The sequence below is a fragment of the Anas acuta genome, chromosome 5 (genome assembly GCF_963932015.1).
Source record: "Anas acuta chromosome 5, bAnaAcu1.1, whole genome shotgun sequence".
NCBI classification, from domain to species: Eukaryota; Metazoa; Chordata; class Aves; order Anseriformes; family Anatidae; genus Anas; species Anas acuta.
Window position 1 is genome coordinate 44,537,538 of NC_088983.1, and position 23,690 is coordinate 44,561,227.

The 23,690-nt window shown below is 36.0% G+C and overlaps 1 protein-coding gene across 8 annotated transcripts in view; it reads left to right on the forward strand.

Moving 5' to 3' along the window:
- The window catches only part of AKAP6 (A-kinase anchoring protein 6), a 284,618-nt gene that overhangs the window by 43,785 nt on the left and 217,143 nt on the right, over nucleotides 1-23,690 (forward strand). For 7 of the 8 annotated variants that reach the window (XM_068684445.1, XM_068684446.1, XM_068684447.1 and 4 more), the window contains one exon: nucleotides 17,022-17,379. In XM_068684445.1, coding sequence (XP_068540546.1) covers nucleotides 17,056-17,379 — 324 coding nt within the window. In that variant the 5' untranslated portion in view covers nucleotides 17,022-17,055. Of the gene's footprint in view, nucleotides 1-14,179; nucleotides 14,386-17,021; nucleotides 17,380-23,690 lie in introns of those variants that run through there. The other variant, XM_068684448.1, reaches the window with a different exon arrangement.

Here is a 23,690-nt window from a genome sequence, read left to right on the forward strand (position 1 = left end):
GTTTTGTTGACATACGTGCATGGACTATGTGAGTGAGTTATTTCAGAATACTCAGTGAGTTTTGATGTTGGTGTAATTCAAAAAGGATTGCGTATCTTGCATATCTGGAAGTGTTGCAACTGTTTCCTGCTGTGTGGGTTGGGACTTCCTAGCCTTGTATGACATTTTTCTTTCTTGTGCAAAGTTGTAAGTTGGAACTTAGGGCATTTGTGTAGGATGACTACTCAACTACATTAAGTTAGCATTATTAACTAATGAACATCAAGGATGCAATTCATCTGCACCGTTTGATATCCACATAATATTTGTGATTAAAATAATTTAAAACTACACCTGTAATTTACCAAATGGAAGACTTTATTGTCAAATCCTTGCACCCTTTCCTCCCTGGCTTGGTATGTATGGTTGTTTATTTTAACATCAGTGATGTTAGTTACTTCATTTCTCTTTAACATTCACTCTTTACACTGGTTATTCACTTTCTCCCCAAGATCAGTGTGTAACTAATCTAGAAACTTTTGCTATTCAAGGAAAAGATAATAAAGTCATCGTGAAAATATTTTTGACAAATTCAACAGCTTTGTAACACAAAGGAAATCTTCTCGAGTTTCCGCTAAAAGATATTACTCAAAATTTCTAACGTATTCTGTTGTACTGTTCATCCTTCTGAGCAATGGTTCAGGCTGAATTAAGCTGAAAAGTGTTTTGAGCTCATCTTGCCTGCCTTTAGTGTTATATGAGCAATCAGATAGGATAGAGTATGAACAGGACACATACCTGATTTGAAGAGACAACAAATTCCTTAACAAAAAGTGAAAGCAACAATAGGGAGTAAGGAATTTCAGACAGCTAAAATAGGACCACATTTCTCTAAACTGAATCTGTCCATTAGCTGAACATATTTAATTGTTCTTAAGGTAATATGCACTGTATCTGAGGAATGTGTGTTTTTCAGTGATTGCTGAAAACATATTTCTCCTAAGTTTTGATGAAGATTATCTCCAGCTGGACACAATTTGCAAGGACGATTCTCATTTGTCCTGAGTAGAAAGAGGTTCAGGACAAGACTCAAGACATAAGGCTGCAGGGTCTTACTCTATGATTCAATTAGGATTCCAATTATGCTGAATGTAATTAGAAGCCAAAGGCAGCTGAGCAGAAGAAAACATGCTCTAACAAGAGGTGTTAGGTGGGCACACAGTAATAGGGACTGTTTGGGATTCTTTCCATTGCCAACAGGTGCTTGAGAGGGTCCAGAGCAGCACCAGCTCCAATACTTGTAGCTGGTGGGCATCTCAGCAGACAAGGACAGAATACATCCTCTCCTGGCACATCCTGCTGCTGCTGGCAAATTGTGCAAGGCTTGATGCTGGCATGGGTGCAATTCATAGTGCTAGGCAGGAAATAAATTTTTAGCAAGGATTATGAAGATATAGTGGAGAGGGACTGTCTCTAACATAAGAGCAGCCTCTGCTCTGAAATAGCCTGCATGGCCTCTGGCTGGAAGATCACAGGTTTCCCATAGCTCCCATGTCACAGCTATTAGTCCCTTGTAAATATATCAGAGATTAAAAAGGTATGGTCCTAAGTGCTGATGTTTGAACGAATGAGTTGTGATTGCTCCAACCAATGGGATGCAACAGCTAGGGAAACTAGTTGCACCTTGAGAGTTACTGTTTACAAGGCTGTTTTCCAGGGGAGTTTAAGAATCTAAGATAAACTAACTTTAGGAGTGAGGAGTCAATTCAAATAAAAATGAGCATCACAACGAGGGGAGGGACAGAAAGCTATTTAACCACAGACATTTAATGAGGCTTCAAGCAGTCTGAGCAGATTGATATCATTGTTGGAAGCACGTGGAATAACTGAGCTTGGATAAACTCACATGGGGAGTTTTCAGAATAAGTACAAACATAATAAGTTTAATCTATATATGCAAATTGAAACTTTACACACCTGTTATGTTTTCTAAATATGGTAAATAGTTAATTGTTATGAAAATTAACTGTTTTGCTATCAAAGAAAAAAGCTCTATGGGAAGTGACTATCAGGGTTGCTTTTGAGACTCATTATACTCTATTTTTCTTCCATCTTTCCAAGACTGACACTTTTTTCTGTTACTTACTGTCCACATGCTTACAGACCCTCCCTTTATACAGCAAGCAACTGTTGGGAAAGGAATTGCTTCTCACTGCTGAGCTCCCGGATGGCAAATTTTATAACTACCTTCTTGTTACACATATTGTTATGGCATATATAAAGGGATGTTAAACTAGCTTGTGATATCATTATCTATGTTATAGTATCAAGTATAGTCTCTGCTAAGATGATAACACTAAAAAGGGAGAGACACAAGTGCACTATCATGGGAAGGCTGAAAATGAACACAAAAGTAAGTTACAGCATCAAGCAAATCTAGAATTTATTTTGCGGTTCTGGTTCTTTCCTGGCACTCCAAAGAAGGCAACATCTAAATTTGCATGTAACAGACTTGTAAAAGATCTGTGTAAGTTTTGCTATCATGAATATTTGTTAGTCTTTGTATAAAGCAACATATTACTTGCTTATTTGCTATAATCCTTCCAATCAGCTCCATTACAAGTGACTGGGATCATCTAGAATGTCAAGTACAAACACTAAACAACTTGGGTAATAAATCCCAGTAATTACCCTTTTAAATTCACTTATAGGTATTGAGTCACTCTGGATGTACCAGAGAGAATAGAAAATATGAGGTGACATGCTCTAAAAAACCACCAATATGGTTCTAATTCCCCTCACCTGATAAAATCTTCGAAGTTCAAAAGGCAACACTGAAGTGATGAATCTGGATGATTCTTTAGCTATAAAAATGCTTTGACATGGCTAAGTACTTAAGCACATAAATAGGTATCATATACAAGTCTAGCTGAACAATTTATATAATTAAACACATGATTTAGTATTTCTTCAGAATAGCTTCAGCATAGGCCAAAATTCTCATTAAGCCAGATAAAGTAATTAAAATATTGAACAGAAAATAACCCAAAGAAATCCCTGGTCTAGATGCATGTTAACATTATACAGACTTGAAAATACAAATCTGAATACAGATGTGATCAAAACTATGGGAAAACCATTTGCATTCAGGTTAGATGATAAAATCGCTATGCTAAATGCTAAAATGTGATAATTTAAATGAAATAAACTAGTTTTGAAACTTGAAAAGGCAAGATGACTTCCAGGAAAAAATCAGTCCAGATAGCAAACTAGATATATTTTATGGCATGTACACAAGAGCATTCATATTCCCAGTTTGGTTCAAACAGATTGCAAAGCATATTACAGTAAAAAAGAAAAAATAAAATTACTGATGTCAGGAAGGGTGGAGTTAAGGTTGGAGGAGCTGACTGTTACGTTCATAACTTCATGTTACTTCTTAAGCAAGTGATAAGGAATAGTCTTCTCCCAGGAAAGAGCCATGGAAGCAGTCGCTGTTTAGCAAATGTATGTCTTCCATTTTAATTATTTAATAGGAGTGAAACTGGGTTGCCCTTCATAAATAAGGTGTTCCCGCTTCTCTATTCAAAGTGTGCCACTGTTGTGTCACTGCTACTAGAGAGTCAACTCAGGCAGCCTGGAGGGAGGATGGTAAGTACTGTATGCTCAGGGCAGCTGTTAGTTTGCTTTTCTTCACAGCGAATTAGTATTTATTACCCATAGTGCTTAAAATTCCCAGTTAAAATTGGGCTCCATTTTGTTACTGTTTTTGTATGATAGAAAGAGTTTTTTGATTTGAGGACCTTGCTTGTTAAAGGATAGAAAAGAATGGCATGGAGAGATGATTTGCTTATTCAACAAACTGCAGAATTGGGAATGGAGTGAAGGTGTCTGACGTGGCTTGTTCATCGTCTAAATGAAGAATATAGATGAGCAGTGCTGTGAATAACCACACTAGTGGGAGGGAAAGTATTTCCCATATTACAGAAATCCCTACCTGACAAATACACCTTATCAGAGCATGATTTCTTCCTGCTGAAAATGTTGATCAGAGAGTGAAAGAACAAGCTTGGTAAATGCAATTATCTTATGACACTGTACATCATAAATGACTACTCTAAGCTTAAATAAGCTTTTTTTAAGTGATCACAGAGTAACTTAGCTTTCATTCCACAAAGAATCATCTGTAACCCTTTTAAAATCAAATCAAATTTTCCCAACATAATGGACAAACAGATCCATTCATCCATGATGCAGTTTGCTTTTCCAAAATAAATTTGTTTAAACCAGAAGCATCTGTTCCTTTTTAAAATATCATCAAGGGGTGTAGTTACCAATTAGAAGAAGAGTGATGCAGAAAACATCCATGTCATCTTAATTTTATCAGATTTTGGCAACTGCAAAGAAAATTACCTTCCCAACAGATTGTTCATCTCTCCCTCCCTCTTAGCTTTTTCACTGCTTTCAAGATTTTTCTGGAAAAAATAGCATCATTTGTGACAGGCTCTATAAACAGTATTTAATTCCACAGCTGTTGAGAACACAGACATTTCCAGCACTTTCCATCATTTCTGCTGGTAGTTTCTGGCAGCTGGAACATCCATGTTTGTTGTTTTCTATTACTAGACTCCAGAATATTTGAAGTTCATTACAGCCTCTTCTGTATTTACTAGACAGACCCTGGATCTTTTTCCTTTTTTTTTTTTTTTTTTCTTTTTCCTTTTTTTTCTCTCCCTTGTTCTGGAGCCCTTGTGTCTGACCTAGAACAGGTAAACCTCAGGGACCTGTGCTGGCAACTGCGCTCAAATTTATTTCAGTTGCTTGTTTGAGCTTCCACACTTTACCCCTGAGTAAGCTGGTTATCAGGGTCAGATACTGCTCATGCATTTCCCAAACAGCAAGATGAATATCCATGGACAGCACAGGACAGAAAACAATATACCCAGAATGTAGCTTAAGTAGGCCATAACTTTTTAATGAATCACACCTAGGAACAATCCAGTGATAACTTATTTAGTACAGGTTGTCTCCTTACTGCTACTTTGTTTAGTAGTTAATGGTTGTTTCTATTTGCTTTTTCTGTTAGCACTAAAGGATATTAAGGACAAGAACGCATCTCACATCTTGCCCAAATAAAGTTAGCCACAATCACTTTACACCTCAGGATTTCAAGATTATTATTTTTTTCCTTCCAGTTCCATGTTCTGTATGAAAGAATGTAGAACGTTAGTTTTCCTGTATGCCTGACCACTTTTCTGAAGGCTTGGCTACTCAACGTACATGAGTAAATAACACATGCTAAATCTGAGGCCACGTGCCCGGGGGAGAAACACTTTCTCATGTTCGGAAAGAGAAAGCCATGCTGGTGGTTTTTCCTCCATACACTGATGATGATTACAGAGATCATAAAACAAGTGTGAGCTTTGCTTTCTCCTCCTTCTTGGAAGTGGCATCTACTGTCAAAGAAAGAGGTTTAAGCAGAACTTTATGAAGTGCTTTGGGTGGAGATTGCTCAGTTGTTCTGGTTTAATTGTACTTTTATATACTTTGTTTTGTTTGTTTGTTTGTTTTTGTTTTTTTCAGTATAGTGGATAGAATATAAGTCTGAGCCTTTCCAAGTGATTATATGAAATGTTCATGGTACTGTGGAGTCTGTAAAATCATGTTTGCTTTTTTATCTCTCTGGAGTAGCCAAAATGTTGAGTCAAAAAGTCAATATTTTAATTTATGTTGAAAGAAGCTCTAAATGGTAATATACAATTAAATATTTAAAGTAACACTGACTTTTTTTTTTTTGAAATTATGTAGTAGGAGTGAATGAATTAAAGGCTTATGTTTGTTAATTTTTTATATAGCCTTGAGAAAACAGTTCTACAGGGTTTTATTTATTTTTGAGGGGGGAGATAAAACTTTTACATTCCTCTGAAAACATTGGTCTAGTTCAGGAACAAATAAGTATCTTAAAAATATTCCCTTTTGTGAATGTTACAAACCTAGAAAGGGGAAGATCTGGCTTAGGGGGTGATTTATGGAATTTCAATCCCAATTTCCAGACCAAAATCTACATATAACAGATAGATACATAATATTTTAAATACGGAATTTGTTGTTTGAGGTTAGGAAACATATGGGAAAACAAGTTACTTTGTATGAATTCAGTTGGGCTGCTCACGTGAAAAAAAAAATACTGTAAATCCACCTGGGATAAATACATATATATAGTTTGTCTTCATGTACAATGCACACAACTTTTAAATGGCCATAAATGATTTTTTTACTTTTTTTTTTTTTTTTTTTTTTTTTTTTTTTTTTTTTACCAATTTTCCATTGTAATATTTCTCTGGATGTATGAAATATTAACTACATTCTTGCGTATGTATAGTTCATAGCTGTGTGTTTACCTAGATTCCTGTAGAAATTCTTCCTGTCTGTATAATTTGCTTTTGTGGTGTAAAAATGTGTGTGAATAAAATGCAGACATAAACTGAAGACATGTGATTGACTTGTAGCAGTATGTTCAAAGCAATAATGAGAGGGTACTATTTGAAGTATGTGCTATTCCATCAAAATAATGTTTTTTAACAAACATTTGGAGATCATACAAGATGAGAATATCTAGAATAAAATTATGAAAAATAGCAGTGGGAACCATGTTTCTGTATTCTGCCTTTATATAATAGTGTTCCCCATTCATGTACTACACACTTAATTGGTATTAGGATGAAAAAGTCTCTGAGTTGGAACTACTTGAATTTATTTATTTATTTTTATATATATATATACTTGAAATATAACCAAAGAAAAATGCTAGTTCATACCAATATTTCCTTCGAATGTATAAAGATCCTGTGGTTTGTGTAGGTGCTTGATCTAAAATTTAAATTATATATCAAATTGCATGGGCTTCTTGTGAACTGCTTTATGGAATCGTTGTTTATTCATATTGGTGAATTGTTTAGTATTAGAAAAATGAAAATATTAATAAAATGATGGGAGTGTTAAACAGATTTACCAAAGAAGTATGCCATCTATGTATAAAGCACAAGGAGTCTGCAGTTCATTTGTTCATAAAATGCATAGGTGTCAATGTCTTACCTGCTGGTGGCAGCAGATGGGGTAAGATCCATCATTCTCCAGCACTGCTTATGAAGCAAATTGTACCTACTTGGGCAATACAATTTATTCTGACTCTTGAAAATTAAAATATAAGTCCCTGGTCACATTGCTAGGAGAATCCTCTGTACTTGAAAACATTCAGAGAAATCTTAGAACTTATATCTTTCACATCAGGAGAAAAATAAGAAACCTGAATGAACACAATTGTCTGTACAAAATAAGCATGGCCCATGAGTAGTGCAGCAGTCAACAAAGACAATGCTTTATGAGTTGTTAGGCTTCAAGAATCTGAACCACAAATACCCAAAACTGTTTATTCCCATGTAATAGTAGTTTTAGTGGCTGGAGACTGCCATCTTTCTTTATGATAAAAGAAAGCATTAGGTGGCTGAGAATGACTTAAAAGGGTAGAAACATTTGCACCTTAATTTTTGTATTTGGCTGTGAGAGCTCTTGAAAGTCTGCTTTCTTATTCCTTTCGTGTTATTGACTTCTATAAAGCTGGTTTAATAAACAATAATCAAAGATCAGAATTGTAACTATTTGTCTCTGGAAATGTGGTCTGTAACAGGGTTGATGAGTAGCCTTGGTGTATATTATGTGCTTATGTACTAATAAAAGTGTGTAAAAGGAATATTTGAGGGAATTTGGTACTGAAAAATGTCCTGGCTGCTATCAGTGGTGTTGAAATGGATTTTGAGTATAAGAATAAATTTCTCCGATTGCCTATGTTTTTAAGGTTAACAAAAATTCATGTGCAAAATTAGGTTGGAAAGATGCTCGAACGCTGTTTAGAGATGTCCATGATACTGTTTACCATGTAGCTTTTCTTCCAAAATTTGTAAGGTGCAATGAGATGAGAAAATTGGTGGTATTTTTGATGGTAAAACTAGAAAGCTCTGTGTACAAAAACAGTGTTGATGTATGTGGAGAAAAAGAACTTCTTTCTGTCACTTAGTGTAATCCAGAAATAATAATTCTGCACAGGGATGGGCTAATGCCTTCATGACACTAACGAGTCAATTGTACATGACCTTGTGAAATTACACAATGTGAAGGAAGGGGACAAAGCAACTGTATTTGTTATCTTGGGTAATGGTGTCATCCAACTGATAGCACAGCACAACTAGGCATCTATTTTTAGGTGACCAGTAAGTTAACATCAAAGGTCAGGATTTTATCCGAGTAGTGATGGAGAGAAAAGAGTGTGGAAAATAGTTACCCAAGCCATGGTTCCTTCTTGGAATACAAGAAGTCTATTGCTTTCATGTGTATTAAAAATTAATCGCCAAATGAAGAAAATGCTTTACAGTGCCCTATTACTGTAATAACTGAATGCCTGAAATAACAATGTGTGCATTTTATGATGTATTATTGATATTAGATAGTACCAGGAACCAAAATAAGGGAGCAGAACCCTCTAGAACAGAACCCTCAGTATAACTCAGTACAGAAAGCAGTCTGTGCTCCAGAGAGCTTAGTTGTCTTCTGTGTATCCCCATATTGAAACAAGAATGTCTGTGGCATTCTTCAAGTTATAGTGTGAAAATATTATATTTAAAAGCTAGATTATCTATAGTTAAACTTTGCACGATGGCAAGAACTTTCAGGGTCAGTTGGCCACAGCCTCGAGTCTGATAAAATACAGAATAATGATAAGGATCAGGCTTTCTAGTCTCAGCAGCTGCATCGTATTTCTCCCCCAAAAGGAGAAATTGCTTCAAAAATCTGTATTATAAGAAAATCAAACTTTAATGTATCCAAACAAGCTGCATGAGAGGAAAAGAAATGATGCAGCTTGAAAATGGGCTATAGTAAGGTTGTCCAGTTCTACTTGTCTGATCTGTTCTGAGGTTATGTTGCTTGATAGAAGAAGTTAAATGCTCATAATCATCTTCCATGTTAAAAAGGAATAAGCTTGTTTTACCTCTGGATAATTTTCTGTGAAATAATATTAAGATTTCTCTCAAGTGATTAGCATGTTTTTATTATTAAACTGGAGTATGAGATTAAAGTGAAAGATGTTATTTTTATTTAACCTAACTTTGAACTAACGCTTTCATCAATGCCTTCATTCTGCTATCATAGGAGAAATCATGGAAGTACTGGCTTTGAGGAAAGACCTGGAGAAGAGCAGGTTTGGCTTAGTGAAATTTGCTTGCATCAAGATACTGTATTTTTTAACTACCAGTAATGGTAGGGAAAAAACAAAAAATAACAGCAAAAACACAATATTGTTTTTTGTTGTTTGTTTTGGGGGAGAAAAGGAAGAAATACTAAATATCTAAAATAAAGAGAAGAATGTAGGTCTTTCTAAACCATCAGAAAAAGTAGGTGAATCCGAAGAGCAATTAATGACAGTAAATTTAAGAGCCTATGCTCTGTATGGAGCCTGATACTTCTGAGAAGGAGGTGCCTCTAAGCATTGACTAAGCAGCTTACGGGCATCTAACAGAGGTCTAGCTCAGGGTCAGTGCTGGAAAAACTGACTTTGCATGAGACACCCTAATGCTCCTGGTTCCTAGGATTTCTGGTGGCACTGCATGAATGTATGTATATTGTTTATGAACTATTGCTGTTTTATTCACTGGATTGAAATGAGTAAGCCTTGCTGTAAGCAAACACACTGGAGAAAGAAGACATATGGTCTAGTTCTAGCTTCACTGTGGAAACAGTAGCATTATATAGGCTTTTCCATTTATTTCCATCCCGGTTCTCAATTATCCTGTGCAATGGAGTGCTCACTATTTTAATTTGGTAAACGTTATTTAGTTTAAGTATGCTATTTAAAATAGATATATATTATCCCCTTTTCAAATGCAGGAAAAGGGAATCAGAAAAGCTATTACTTAATGTAACACAGCATATTTCAGTAAAACTGGAAGTGATCAAACTGTTGCTCCAACATCTACACATCCTTACATCGTGGTCATGGTTACAAAGGGTATGAGCAGAGGATGATGGAAATATTTTCCTATGTCCTTGCAGGATATTTGTCTCTTTTCGGTCTTTGGCAGTAATGCTGTTGGGAGCAATTGAAAAAGATGTTATGACTTAATTTTAATTCTAAATTTCTCCCTCAATATACGTTAAAATAGAAGGAGATACTTGTTAACAAACCTCTGTGCATACTAACCACCATTTCAAATCCAGATTAGTATTCAGCCAAACCTAATCTGGATTTCGCTGTCTTTCAATTAGAAGGTGTTTCATATCATCTCTCTGGAGGAAAAATTTGGAATCAGGGACCACCTTGAGTATTCATTTTGCATCCTCCATTACCTGACTTGTTGTATGTCACTGCTGAAGGGAAAAAATAAGTCATGACTGCAAATGTTTTGCTTATTTCTGGCCACTAGCATGATAAGCAAGTGTGGTTTGTCCAGGGAGGTAAATAAAAACCAGCCATTCACATGTACTGAAGAACTAGCATATGAAACTTGCCTGTTTTATGCACTGCTGACATTCTGGAGTGAAAATCAGGACAACAGATGCCTTCAGGTGGTTGAGTGCAGTTAGCTAATAAAGGCTGCTGAAGTAATGATGAATTAATATGAAGCAGCTAATTTGTCTTTGTCCATTTTAATGTTAATCTCTTCTCACTACATCATCACCCAGTCACTGTTTCTTACTGCAGGGCAAACCTGTGCTGAATCAGAAACGGACAGGAAACACTACTACTCATCCCAATATGTTTAATTCTCTGAGTACGTCATTGTATCTGAATAAATCTGGCATTAAACAACTTTTTTTTTTTCAGTGTCTATATATATTGTAGCATAGATATTTTTCTGATGCGCCTCATAACAGTTGTCTAATGGGATTATTTTCATCTAGTCTCCTTTTTCATGAGAACATAAAATGATATGAGCCTGGAGAGTATAAATTTAACACACTGTTTCAAGCAAGACTTCACTATATATTACAGTATTTATGCTTTTACGTAAGCACATATGGGATATTTCCTTTAGTTTAGAAGGAGCCAAGTATTCTTTCTCTCCATGGTGCTGTATGCAATTAGGATTGTTTTTTCTCATGCACATTACATCATATCTACCTTAAGTGAGTTTCATCTGTTTTCTTGTTGCTTGATTGAAAGTTGTCTTGGAAGTTCATGCATTTACTCAGAGTATAAATGTTCAGAGAATTTCATACCTTCTTCAGACTTGCAAGTTTTACATTTTCCTTCACCTTGCATTAAAAAGAAAAACAGCAGATACCAAAGAGCGTGCTGGGTCACTACAGTGTCTTAGTTGCTGATTTATAGATGTAATCAGGAACTTAAACATCTATGGTGGCATTTCCGCAGCTAATTCTTGGTGGTCTGGCTTTGCTACCCTTGAAGCCTTTGGGATGGGCTATTTAATGAAATTCAAGTCGGTCGCATTTTAAATTTTAATCATGTTTTTAATTATTGATCAGACTTAGTATTGGCATTACTATACAAGTCTCTGGTCTGTATCCTGCAGGAGTTCAGTCATTATCATCTTCCTTTTCAGATACAGTCTCTAAGAGTCAACACACATCACATAGGGGGCCCAGCAATGCAAAATGAAAAGCTTTGTGCTTCCTGTCCAATTTGTTCTGATATTTGGGTGTAATAGTAGGATAACGGTAAAAGAAGAGTTTCAGAAGTGTGTTCACAGAGACTGACATGAAGAGAAAAATATAAACTGGCCCTCTTAGAATTCAATTCTTTGAAAGCTTTGTGAAATAGTTTCATTTCTTAAATCGGGTATGAAATCAGCAATGGAATCAGTGTAGCATGGATAATGTTAATGTGAGATTAAATTGAAGTTGCTCTATATATAGTTATTGACATAATGTATTTTAAGTTTTTGTTGTTGTTGTTATACCCATAGTTTCTCTGCAGAAGATACAGTAGATTACATCTTTCTGGTAAAGATGTAACGAACCTTACCACTTGCCAAGGAATTCCTGACATTATTGAAAATGAAATAGAAATAAAAGTTGTCTGTGTATCTGTTTAACTCAACATCAATGAACTCACGATGCTAAAATTATATTTCAGTCAGCAAGCAGACATAATTATATAATGACAGAATTGTTCTTTTCTTTTTTCTTTCTTTGACATTCTGTAGAATGAAATGATTTTTTTACTTGACAGACAGGTGGCTGTATAATGCTTATGGCTGATTTTTACAATAAGTGACAGTAAAAAAAAAATCAGAGCTCATTAACATTCACTCAACCCAGTGTCTGCACCACTGATCAATGCTCGGACTACTGTACGGCTTAAAATGCTTAATGAATCTTTGTTTGACAGGAACCAACTGCTGCTGCAGGAAAACGTGGACGATCTGATAGCTGGCAGAGTGAATATGCACCACACTTTATAAACAAGGAAAATATGAATAACTGGGAAGCAGAATGAGTGAGAGAAGTCTTTCAAGGATTGTGATGATTGATGAACTGTATTATGGTTGACACACATGCTCAGTGTTTTGCATAACAGTGTTAACATCTGATTGAGCAGAAAACCAGGGGAAAGTGAGATTGCCTATGTGATTAGTGGAAGGTAATCAGCCATCTGTTAGGAATAATGCATTTTACTAAAGATGAAGACAGAAAGCATATGTGTGCGTGTGCTCGCACAGGATTTCTCACCTTTTATACAAGTATCCATGAAAATGGATAGAACTGTATATAAAGAACTAAAAAAACTCTCAATTCATCTGTGACATTTTTTTCTACCACCAGAAAGAAAGAGTACAAGCTCGTAGCTGTTGTGTAGTTTCTGAATGTTGTGCCGTTTCAGTGGACTAAAGCAGTAGCTTCAAAAGTGACAGAAACAAATAATTTGATTTTTTCTTTCTTTTAAATAATGGCAGCAAAAATCTCTTACACTCTGATTGTGATGGCAAAAATACAGCTAAACTATGAAAGTATTGAGATGCACTTTTATTGATCAGGACATTTGAAAACAAATTTTCAGCTGTTCACATGCAAGTTTAAAGCCATGCTGCTTATACAACTATTCTAGGTACAGAAAGGGTTTGGTTTACAGGAAAGCTAGACTCTGATTTTGCATTGCTTGCCCACTCAGAACTGTTATCGATGCAAACAGGATTTGGTGACATAGCAAACAAGAGTGAATTTGACTATTCGTCTTTATAAAGCACTTTACCATTGATATTAGTCCTGGTTAGATGGAAATGTATAGCTTCTTAACCTTTTTTTTTTTTTTTTCAAAAGTAGTTTTTGCATAGGAACATATGAAAAGCAACTCTAAGAAGTGTATTCAGTTTTGATAAGTGTTTTAACACCTCAGATAATTGTTTACAGTTCACTATCTGTTTACTGTTCACTATCACAAAATCTGGAAAAACAAAATACTCCAGAAATATAACAAACTCTAAGCTGAGCATTTAAAGGCAGTCACTTAAAACGTCAAATGCTGCAATATACGACCCCAAAGCATTATTTGGCTTAATCATCCATTCATATATAGTTTTTTAGCAGATATTTAATCCCCTAGATGTCTGTGCCAGCTTGACGTATGCACTATTGTTCTTAAATGCACTTTTTCAAATCTTACAATTCTTTTCACTGAAATTTGATATATTTTAGTTATGGTAATTTATTTAAATGGTGAAAATGTTAAAGCATGATCTCTACATCCCATCTTGCTGGTTTTGGTTTTCAGGCTTCGGTATAAATTAATATCCTAAATGCTGGAGGGGAACGGATATATAGCCAGAGGTCAACGGATGTGAGTGTCTGTGTGAGAGTGGTGTGGAGAGAAGATCAGGTAGTGATCTCCAGGAGCTTTACACATCCCTGTGAACGCAGCCCCCTGCAAGGCTGCTGACCTGCTTAGCAGCGTGGCAGCCAAACCTGTGCATGGTCAGTGATTCAAAGAGCCTTGAATTTTGCACCGTTGCCTCTGTTGGCTCCTTCCTTCTGCCCCTGTGGCTTGGGGTTGCCTGGAGCATGTGGGCACAGTGCCATCACCCAGTGCTTGCAGAGGGGCCGATGCCACGGCTGGGGCTGGCTGGGAGGAGCTCGCTGGTCCCCCGCAGGCTCCAGGAGCCCTCTGGGGCACCACCGTGATCGTGCCTGGTTTCTCGGAGGGAGTGAGAGAAGCTTTCAGTTTGCCTTTCTCGCAGCGGCGTGGCATGACGATGCCTTTTTATTTTGCCAAGAAACGCTATAATGAATCTGCCTACTAGTGTTCAGATTCGGTCAGGTCTCGCTGCAACAGTTTCTCCTTTCAAGCATGCGTGGGCTTTTTAAAATTGTCCCAGACCTTGCTAATTAGCATTCACAGTATGCTTTATTACTTCTGTAAGCTTTTTTTTTTTTTTTTTAATGTGTAAAGAGTGATCTATTTTAAAACTTCTCCTCCTTTTCTTGCTTGAAGTGCTGCAACTTGTTGTGATCTGGCAGAAAGAAAAGATTGAAAGGACTTGACTTTAAGAGCAACTAAGATTAAGGAGTTATTAGCTGTAATGCTGGAGAGCCAGTATACAGAATCAAGCAGATCGTAAAAAAAAACAGGTCAGCAGGTTCCAGATGGTTGCTAATTGCGAGCTCAGCGTATCAAAGCTAGAGCTATGCTCTGCATGCAGCATGGGCTAGCTTTTGTTTGCTTCTGCAGGAGCATGTTTTAATTTCTGTTTGCTAATTGCTGTAATGTCCTTACTAGAGCTGAGTCATGTTGAAAAACTCTCACAAAGCACCATATTTTTTTTGTGTGGACAAACTACAAAGCAAGTGCTGCACTTCCTGTGTTTCTGCATCATTTAGCAATTCAGTAGCAACTATTTTGTTGATGGGCCTGTTTAATTTGTTGATGGTAAACATGCAGAAATAGAGACCACATGTGCTTGACCAAAATGTCATTCTTTGGGGGGAGGAAATCATGTGAATAATATGCTTAAAATCATGATATTATTGGCTGTTGGAACAGTTGATTTACATGCTATAAAACTGGGCTGTGAGCAGTAGTATCTAAAAGAAAATGTTTTCAATTTGATTTATTTGTCTAGCAATATATTTTGAGAATGTATGGCAACAGTGTTCAAATTGAAAAACAGGTGGTGGAAAGAGATGAACGTGAGAAATGCTCAGTATCCTGAAATGTTAATTACATAGAGTCTTGCTGCAGAGCTTTTTATTTGACACCATCTAATTCTAAAGTATGTGAAAAATTGAGCTAGAAGTGTTGAAAATTGTGCAGCAGGCACTGAGAGTGATTGGAATCTTTCATTCCCTTCCTTTGATTGCACTGACATAAATTTTTGTTCTGATGTGTCAAATTAATATTTAACAGCTTGATAGCACTTCCAAATATTGTTTTGAGCGGGTGGTAGATGTGCAAAAGATAATTTACTAAATAGTAGCAGGATAGGAAATAAAATCAAATGATCAGTAAATGTCTCTCTCTCGTCTCTTTTTTTTTTTTTTTTTTCATTTCTTGCTAGGAGAAGTAGAGTGATGTTTGGATGCTTTGGTACACACTGCCTGCAAGAATAGACTTTGGATACTGAGAGTCTACCTGAAATGTGGTGGTTACATTTGGTAGTTACAGTGTAGTAGATTTAGTAGTGAAAGGCACTGGTCTCTTTATTGCTATCTTATTGCTGTTATGCCAAAAAACTAAACTGCAGTCTTTATAGAGGGGGAAAAAAAAAATAAAGTAAAACTGTAAAAAGTTGGAATGCTGCCCTAAGTAATATCTGCATAACTGAGTTCTTTTGTTTTGCAGCATTAGCATGATGGAAAGGAAATACTATCAAAAGGTTGTTAAAATGTAGAAGTATTTCTAAAATGTACTGGCTAAAACAAAGAAAAGTGACTTTAAAAGGATTTGTTCTTCTTAATCCTCTTGAAGTTGACTTACTGAATACAGGTTAGGGTTGCAAAGTATTGAAGAAGCAAGTAAGTGCTGGTATATGATTTAGTGAAGTTGTATATCAAAGGCATGTATCAAACTTGAATCTCTCCAAAATTAGGAAAAATTACACCTCCTACTAAATGAAAGCTTTTATAATGCCTTAGGTACTTAGTTCCAAACCTGGTTCCATGCTATTGAGCATTTTTTTTTTTCTTGGACATGGTTTTATTGTGGCCTTCTGTGCTATATGTAGCTAGACAATACAGAGAAGGAGGAACAAAGGAAAACATTTCCTGATTTACTTTTTCCAGTGCATATCATACGTGTATATTGAATACACAGTGGCTTTTAATAAAGCCACTCCTATGAAAAGACTTCTTAATTTTAGGTATGTATTTTGACACAATGGAATTCTTATCTATAAAATTTTGATAGAGAGTTGTTGCATATTGCAGCAGTTGTTAATCTAACAAAACTACAAGGACTTAAATATCAGAACTAAAATATGCCTACAACACATAAACCAAATGTGTAGAATAGTTGTCTCAAATTTGCCTTAAAAATGTTTGTTGTATGTGACCAATAGTTGAGCAGGCAATTAGGAAAAGATTTCCATAAACTTGAGATATTTTGTGTTTAATTACAAATTTCAGTCCAAGGAATATGTTCTAATAAATGCTAGTTTACAAATATGAGACTTTTATTAACTTATGGTGTTCAGCAAAGTTCTGCTAGCTTTGTCAATATTCAGACTGTTTACTTATGTTGCAGTTGTAGAAAATCAGCACACTTCTCATTAATGAAAGCTGTAATTTCCAAGGTGATTGTCTGCAGTAGTGAAAGAAACAAAATATTGTTACTATTTTTAAAGAAGTTGTTTGTTCAAATTGTGGAAGATAACTTGAAAAATCTATTTATTCCTAAAGTTCCAATGTGGTGAAGACAGGGTGAAGAGTTTATGAAGTATGATACCTCACACATGTTGCCATTTACTCCTTGTCTTGTGAACATTTTCATGGCAAATATGGTCTCATAGCAGCACTCTCTTTTCTTTTTATCTCTGCAGCTATGTTGGAAAGAATTATGGTTTAGATCTTCCCATGTTAGCCATGGATGTAGCACTGTCTCCAATGAGAACACAAGACCTGGATCCCGTGCCATCTGATGCATCTCCCATGCTTATAAACATGACTCCTACAGTGGACAGAGAGGGGCAAGAGGATGTCATGAAGGAGCTTGATTCTGGCCAGCAGTATGACAAGCCACCTCCTCTACACACCGGTGCTGATTGGAAGATTGTTCTCCATTTGCCAGAAATTGAGACATGGCTTCGGATGACATCTGAAAGAGTCAGGGATCTGACTTACTCTGTCCAGCAGGACTCAGAGAGTAAACATGTGGATGTGCATCTAGTACAGCTAAAGGTAGGTTGAATTTTTTATTGCAGACTTCCGTGAAGGTGGTTGCTGTAGTTTTGCTATTGGTAAAGTAAACAAAAAGCCTTTTTGTGATTGCTGTAGCATGTCTGACAGCCTGTGTTAAAAAGTAAATAAATTAATTTCAGGAAGAGAATAGAAGCTGTATCATTCTCAGATTTTTTTTATTTTTTATTTTTTCCAATGTAATTTACTTATCACTTAATTCAGCAGTCATAACCATGTAAATTAACATGTTCAAACTCTGAGAACAGCTAATACAGCACTAAAGGTTATCTGACTGGAAATTTTGAAAATGCCCAGAAACATTCCCATTGATTTTAATGGGCTTCAATCCCTTAAATGCCCAAATCTGTGTCCCAATAAAGATGGCTGCTCATTTGAAAACTAAATGTAGTTTCAAAGGCAGTAGGATAGGGTCTAATGTCTGGCCTCTCAGTCATGTAAAGGTTACATTCACAACTGAACTCAGGTGGGACTACATACAAAGTGGTAGATGTGTAGATTTTTTAAATCTCTGAGTTTTGAAGAAATATGAAGCAATAAGATCTGAATAGTCACAGTCAATAAATCAATCCTTTTTTTTTTTTTTTTTTTTCCCCCCAACAAGAAAACCCATTAGTAAGACTGGACTTTGTCAAAAAATAAAATAAAAAGAAAAAAATAAATATTCTGTGTAAAGCAGAAGAGCAACAATATTCATTCCACCAATTCACTGAAATCAAGTCTATTTAAGTAATTATTGCTGTCTGGATTGCAAATTTAAAATTCAGTGTTGAATCTTTAAACATTTTATAGAAGTTCAAGGTGAAATTCAATCAAATATTCTCCAAGACTATTTGCGCATGTTTGTTTGCAAGGCTTGGTTTGCTGCAGTACATTAAGCATGCTTTTGAAGGCAGCAAACATCCTCCAAAAATAGCAAGCAAATATTATCTCTTCAGACTGAGCTGTCTTCAGAGTCCTGCATTCTGAGCCCTGTTTATGCGAACATAGTTTTCCTTCATACTCAGCGCAATGGTATTTTATTTATGTTTATTTTAGGACTGGGGCTTTAGGATATCTTAAAATACAACTGTATATGAGAGCTCACCACAGAGCAATTGTACTGTAATCAGTCATAACCAAGGGTGGTTATGATCCTGCCATTTTTCTGAAAAATTTGGGGTAAACTTTGCTAGCCTTTGAACCTGTGCTAGTCTATGTCCTCAACATGCAGTAGCCTCTTAGAGAATGTGCTTTTTACATAATGCAAGCAGACATAAAAGATCTTGCTGGATACTGCCATGCTGATCTGGGATTGCTTGTGGCCAAATCAGTGCTGAGCTGAAACTGAAGAGTGGGAATGCTTGTGGATGGCATTTGCACACAGCTTCAGGCCAGCTCGGGGCACAAGCAGGACTGAGCTATGCCTGCTGGCAAAATGGGAATACTCTGTACATACAATTCACCTTCATGCTTCCGGTAAAATGTTTTATTTCCAAATAGAGGTCATTGAATGAAGACCATTCCTCATAGTTTTCTCCTTTTTAGAGTTTGTGAAGTAGTAGGAGCCAATGGTAGTTCATAAAATATATATGTTTTAAACTGTGAAAACAATTGCTGTAGCACCTAGGGATTGTTTGGGATTAGAACGATATCTGGATAATGCAATCATAAAAAAGGACAATGTGAAACAATCTCAGTTATGTTCATTTATGTGGGCTATCAGCTGGGCTAGGGGGCTGGTGGTGAGGCTGTCAAATAGCCTGTGTATGGACCCTGGTTTCACAGGGAAGTGCTGCCCTTCTGCATATTTATATGTGCATGTATCTTTGTGTGTGCAAGATAATGATTGCGTTTTAAGATACTTTTGAAATATTTGATATATTTTTTAATTATTCAAAGAGTAATGTAAGTAGTAGTAGATTTAAAAAAATCATCTGAGCTAGTAGTAAAAAGCTCAAAAATTCTTGAAGACATTAGGAATACATGTAAGCTGCTTGCCTGTGTACAGGCAAGAAATAATACTTCAAAAAACAAATGCTTCTGGAATTACTTTTATTCAGACTTCAGATATATTTCAAATCAATCGTTTTGTCATCTTTGTATCCTCCTACATTATAACACATAATGAACTGATATTGATATTAAGCATTATTTCTAGGGCTTTAGCTAAAGGATTTTTGTAGTAGAGTCTCAAGTGTATGTGATAAATGTAACAATACAATTATCTGAGCTGTGTTGGAAACAAGTGACATGTTTGGAAGAGGAAATAGTGGTCAACGTGAATGCAATTATCTCATTGCACCTAAAGATAATTGACAGCTATAACTGTAAATGTAACATGAAATAAAAGCTATCTTCTCTAGGCTCTTTTGTTGCCCTAGAAATCACAACCAGAGAAACAAAATACTTCATACAACTGATTTTAAAATTACTTAACTGTTTTTCATAATTCGTATTTGAGCAAATGAAATTAAAGCAATTATACAAACATACGAAATTAATACAGTTACAATATAATGTTACTAAATTTAACAGCAATATAAGATTCCTTTTATATGGTAGGATTATGACCAGCACATCAGCTTTATCAATTCTTCATGTTGTAACCTGGGCGAAGTACTATTCTTCATGTTGTAACCTGGGCGAAGTACTAACATCGTACACATCAATATGTATATGTGTACATATACAGGTGGAAATATCAGCATAAATATGCATGTAAAAGTCTTTTTATAGTATCACTAGTAAAAAAAAAAAAAGTGCTCTATTACAGACTTGGTGAAGGGGCGTTCCTAATTTGCGAACCTACACCAGGGCAAGTTAGAACCAGCTTTCCTAGGTTTTACACTGTGTGGTTACAGGAATCCATCTCATTTTGTTTTGTGGTCACTTCTAGCATCTGAAGTGAAAAGTGTTTTTTGTTTTTTTTGTTTTTTTTTTTTTTTTTTTTCCTCCTGTAATCTTTCATTTTATACTTATTTAAATATATAAATCACTAGGTTTTTTGTTTTTTTTTTTTTTTTTCTGTCCAGCTTGACCTCCAGGCCTTGCTTTAAAAATGACATATAACATTTAAAATGTTTCAGCCTTTTAGGAGGTTTTACATAACATTCATAAGCATTGCTATGTTCCCTCTAGATTTCTAGATTTTTTAAAATATATTTTCTATTTGTGCTTTATGGCTTATGTCTTATCATTTTGTGCTTGCACAACACCCAGAATACTGAGTTCTTGATCTGTGGCTTGGGCTGAAAGAATGGTGTTCAAGGGGCATTTGGAACATCTTTAGTAACATGCTTCAGCTTTTGTGCTCAGGGAGTTGGATTCAATATTTGTAGGTCCCTTCTAACTGTATTTTTCTATTCTAGTACTGAAAAAAATATATAACCTTTATATATAAAATATATAACCTTTATGTTATATACATAGCATAGCATATCGTATGCTATGATAATTCTCACTTCTCCATGAGGGATTCCTTCCAACTCATCTGGGTCCTTCTGGAAATGATGTGCCTAGACTGGACACAGGGCTTAGTGTGAGGCTTTGCTACTGTTGAGTAGACTGAAAAAGTATTTCACACATCTTTCAGATGATGTGTCCCAATTTAGTATTTACTTCTTTCACAGCAGCAGAAGATGGTTGATTCATGTTCAGCTTGTGATTCATTGTAACTCCCAAAGTCCTTTGCTGCACTAAGGCTTTCTCATCTCTTATCTATTTTATCTGTACTATTTTACTTGTAAAACTTTTGCCTTTGTATGGCTATTTTTTTTCCCCAATTTTTTTTTCCCTTTTAAATCTCCCCACACCATTTCTCTTGTCTGTGTCTATTTCAGTTTCAAACCTTCTAGTGTGTTCCAGAAGCATCTCTACCCAGCACACGCATCACTGTCATCTGCGGATTGAATAAGCCTTCTCTCTACTCTTTGGTCCAAATCAAAGACAGAAACAAATGATATTGACTCAGGGTAGAAGTCTGTAATATAACAGCTTCTGAATATCTTTTTTTTTTTTTTTTTTTTTCACTGTAATGTGGCAGCAAGACAATTTTTTCATTGTTTGTTTTCCTCAGCCAGCAGAGGTGCAATTGCATTTTCGTGCTGTTTTCTATTTGTTTCAGGTGCTTAAAGTTGATTTCCTCCCTCTGGCTGTCAGTTGGCTCATGGTGATGATGGGCTGGCTTGACGATTGAGCCCATAGGAGCCTCATGTTATTCGCTGGAAAAATTGCTCAGCAAACAGATAATCTTACTTTTGTGAAGGCTTGCTCTGGGTTCCCGATGCAGATCTGTCTGTGCTTGTGCTCTTTTTGTAATCAGGAGCTCTGTTTCCTGTGGCTTGTTTGGGTGTTTGCTGCTAGTCTCTTGTCTTGCTGTATGATGTAGAACTCTATTAGCCATCGCCACTCCTTTGAAAATACTTGATTCTCTCCCTTTTGCAATGCCCTCTCTCAGAACTAGCCGAGCATCGTGAGTGGGAGGCTTGTCTTATGTCATTCCCTTGGGAAATTTCCTGGAAAGCTCAGCTTCACATGAGTGCTTCATTACACTAGATGCATGAATCATAACTCTCCGGGGTCTGGAATGCCTTATATTAGCCATTTATCTGGTCATCAGTCTTAACTCAAGCTGTGCTAGGATGCATTTACATCTCTCTAACACATTCATTGAAGCTCTTAACAATTGGAAATAGTTGTAAAAGAGACGAAAAAAGCCCTGTTTTTTACTACAAGCTAATCGAGAAGAGCCCTCTCTCTGCCCTTGTATTGTGTTAACCTGCTGAGATGCTTTTGTGATCCATTTGGCTTTTTTATTCTGAATGTTTGCTTTTACAGTAAATTCCTTCTTGGAACCCTCCTGAGGCCTGACTTGGATCTGTCTCATTCTTCTGTTTTACTGTATATTCCTTAACCCTCTCAGGGAGGATTCTAGCATTTCATCTCACTGATTATTGCTTTTTATCTGTGGCTTTGGAAAACCTCTCATTTTGCATGAAGTATCATTTTGGATGATAAAATTATGTATTTCTGATGTCAAATAGCTTTTTATTGTGGAGTAAAGTACTCCACTGCCATTTTGTGACTTACAAGTCTGAACCACGTATCTTCTGTTGACATATAAGCATAGCATATAGCATAGCATTTTGTGCTGATTATGACTTTAGATATTTGGAGGACATGGCTCTTTTCTCTCTTTCTGAGTAAAGGGACTTCAGTCATCTTTCTTCAGGATACCCAGGACAGCCTCAAACATATCTTGAGTGGATCTTCTGACTTTCCTCCTGACTCCTCACAACATGACTTTCATGAACTTCGAATGGAGGTCAAATAGCACTTAGCTGTTTTCATTTTGCCACCTCTTTTTCCACCTTTACAGAGACAAATAATTTTTAGTTGCCTTTCTCTTCATACTTAAACCTTGGGTAAGAGTATACGTATAAGTATATACCAAAGCAAGGTATTAAAGGATATTACTTTCTAATATAGCTGCAGTGAGTAATTCCTTTTTTTTTTTTTTTTATTCTATTACAAACATTCTGCAAAAATGTAAAACCCAGGGTACTGTAGGTCTTTCTTTCTCATCTCCTCCACTTAAATTCAGAAGGCTTTTATTGCCTACGTGATACTAAGTATTTCTGCTTTTATTGAATAAATGCTGAAGGCTGGACCAAATTACTTTTCTGAGTCTGAGTTTGATGATTATCAGTGGCTGCATTATTCTGAGGCTTGTGACAGCATACCTTGCTGCTGCACCTATATGGTCTTCGGCTGTGCCAAACCACCTTTAACCAAGGGTGCTATGTCCTCGTCTCTGTACTTAAAGACACCTCTGTATATTGTAAGCAAACTTGGAGAGGCAGTAAGCCTCTTCATGTTACCATAACTGACACTTTGCAAACTTTCACAGAAAATGTTAGTGACAATCTTTATAGAAGGGTATGTATATGAAGCTCCTAATGGAGATGCTGTGTGAAATGCTTTATGTGGATGGACAGAAGTTTGCCACAAGAGAGAAATGAAAATAAAACCTTAATTGCAGAGGCTGACAGCAACGAAGTTCAGCTGTTTTGCTTGTAGGCAAGATATGACCCTGGTACTTCAAGTGAATTTTGGTATGCAAATTTATGAGAATAGTTATTCAAAAGGAGATGACAGAAAATAATAACTCGCAACTGCACAGATTGATTCTTGAGATTTCTTGGTGTGTTTAACAGCTGCAGTTTATGAAACAGATTTCTCTGACAGACTTATACCTTCCATGTGTGGATGTTAGTATTAATGCCTGTAGAAATAAACATTTAGCTATAAAG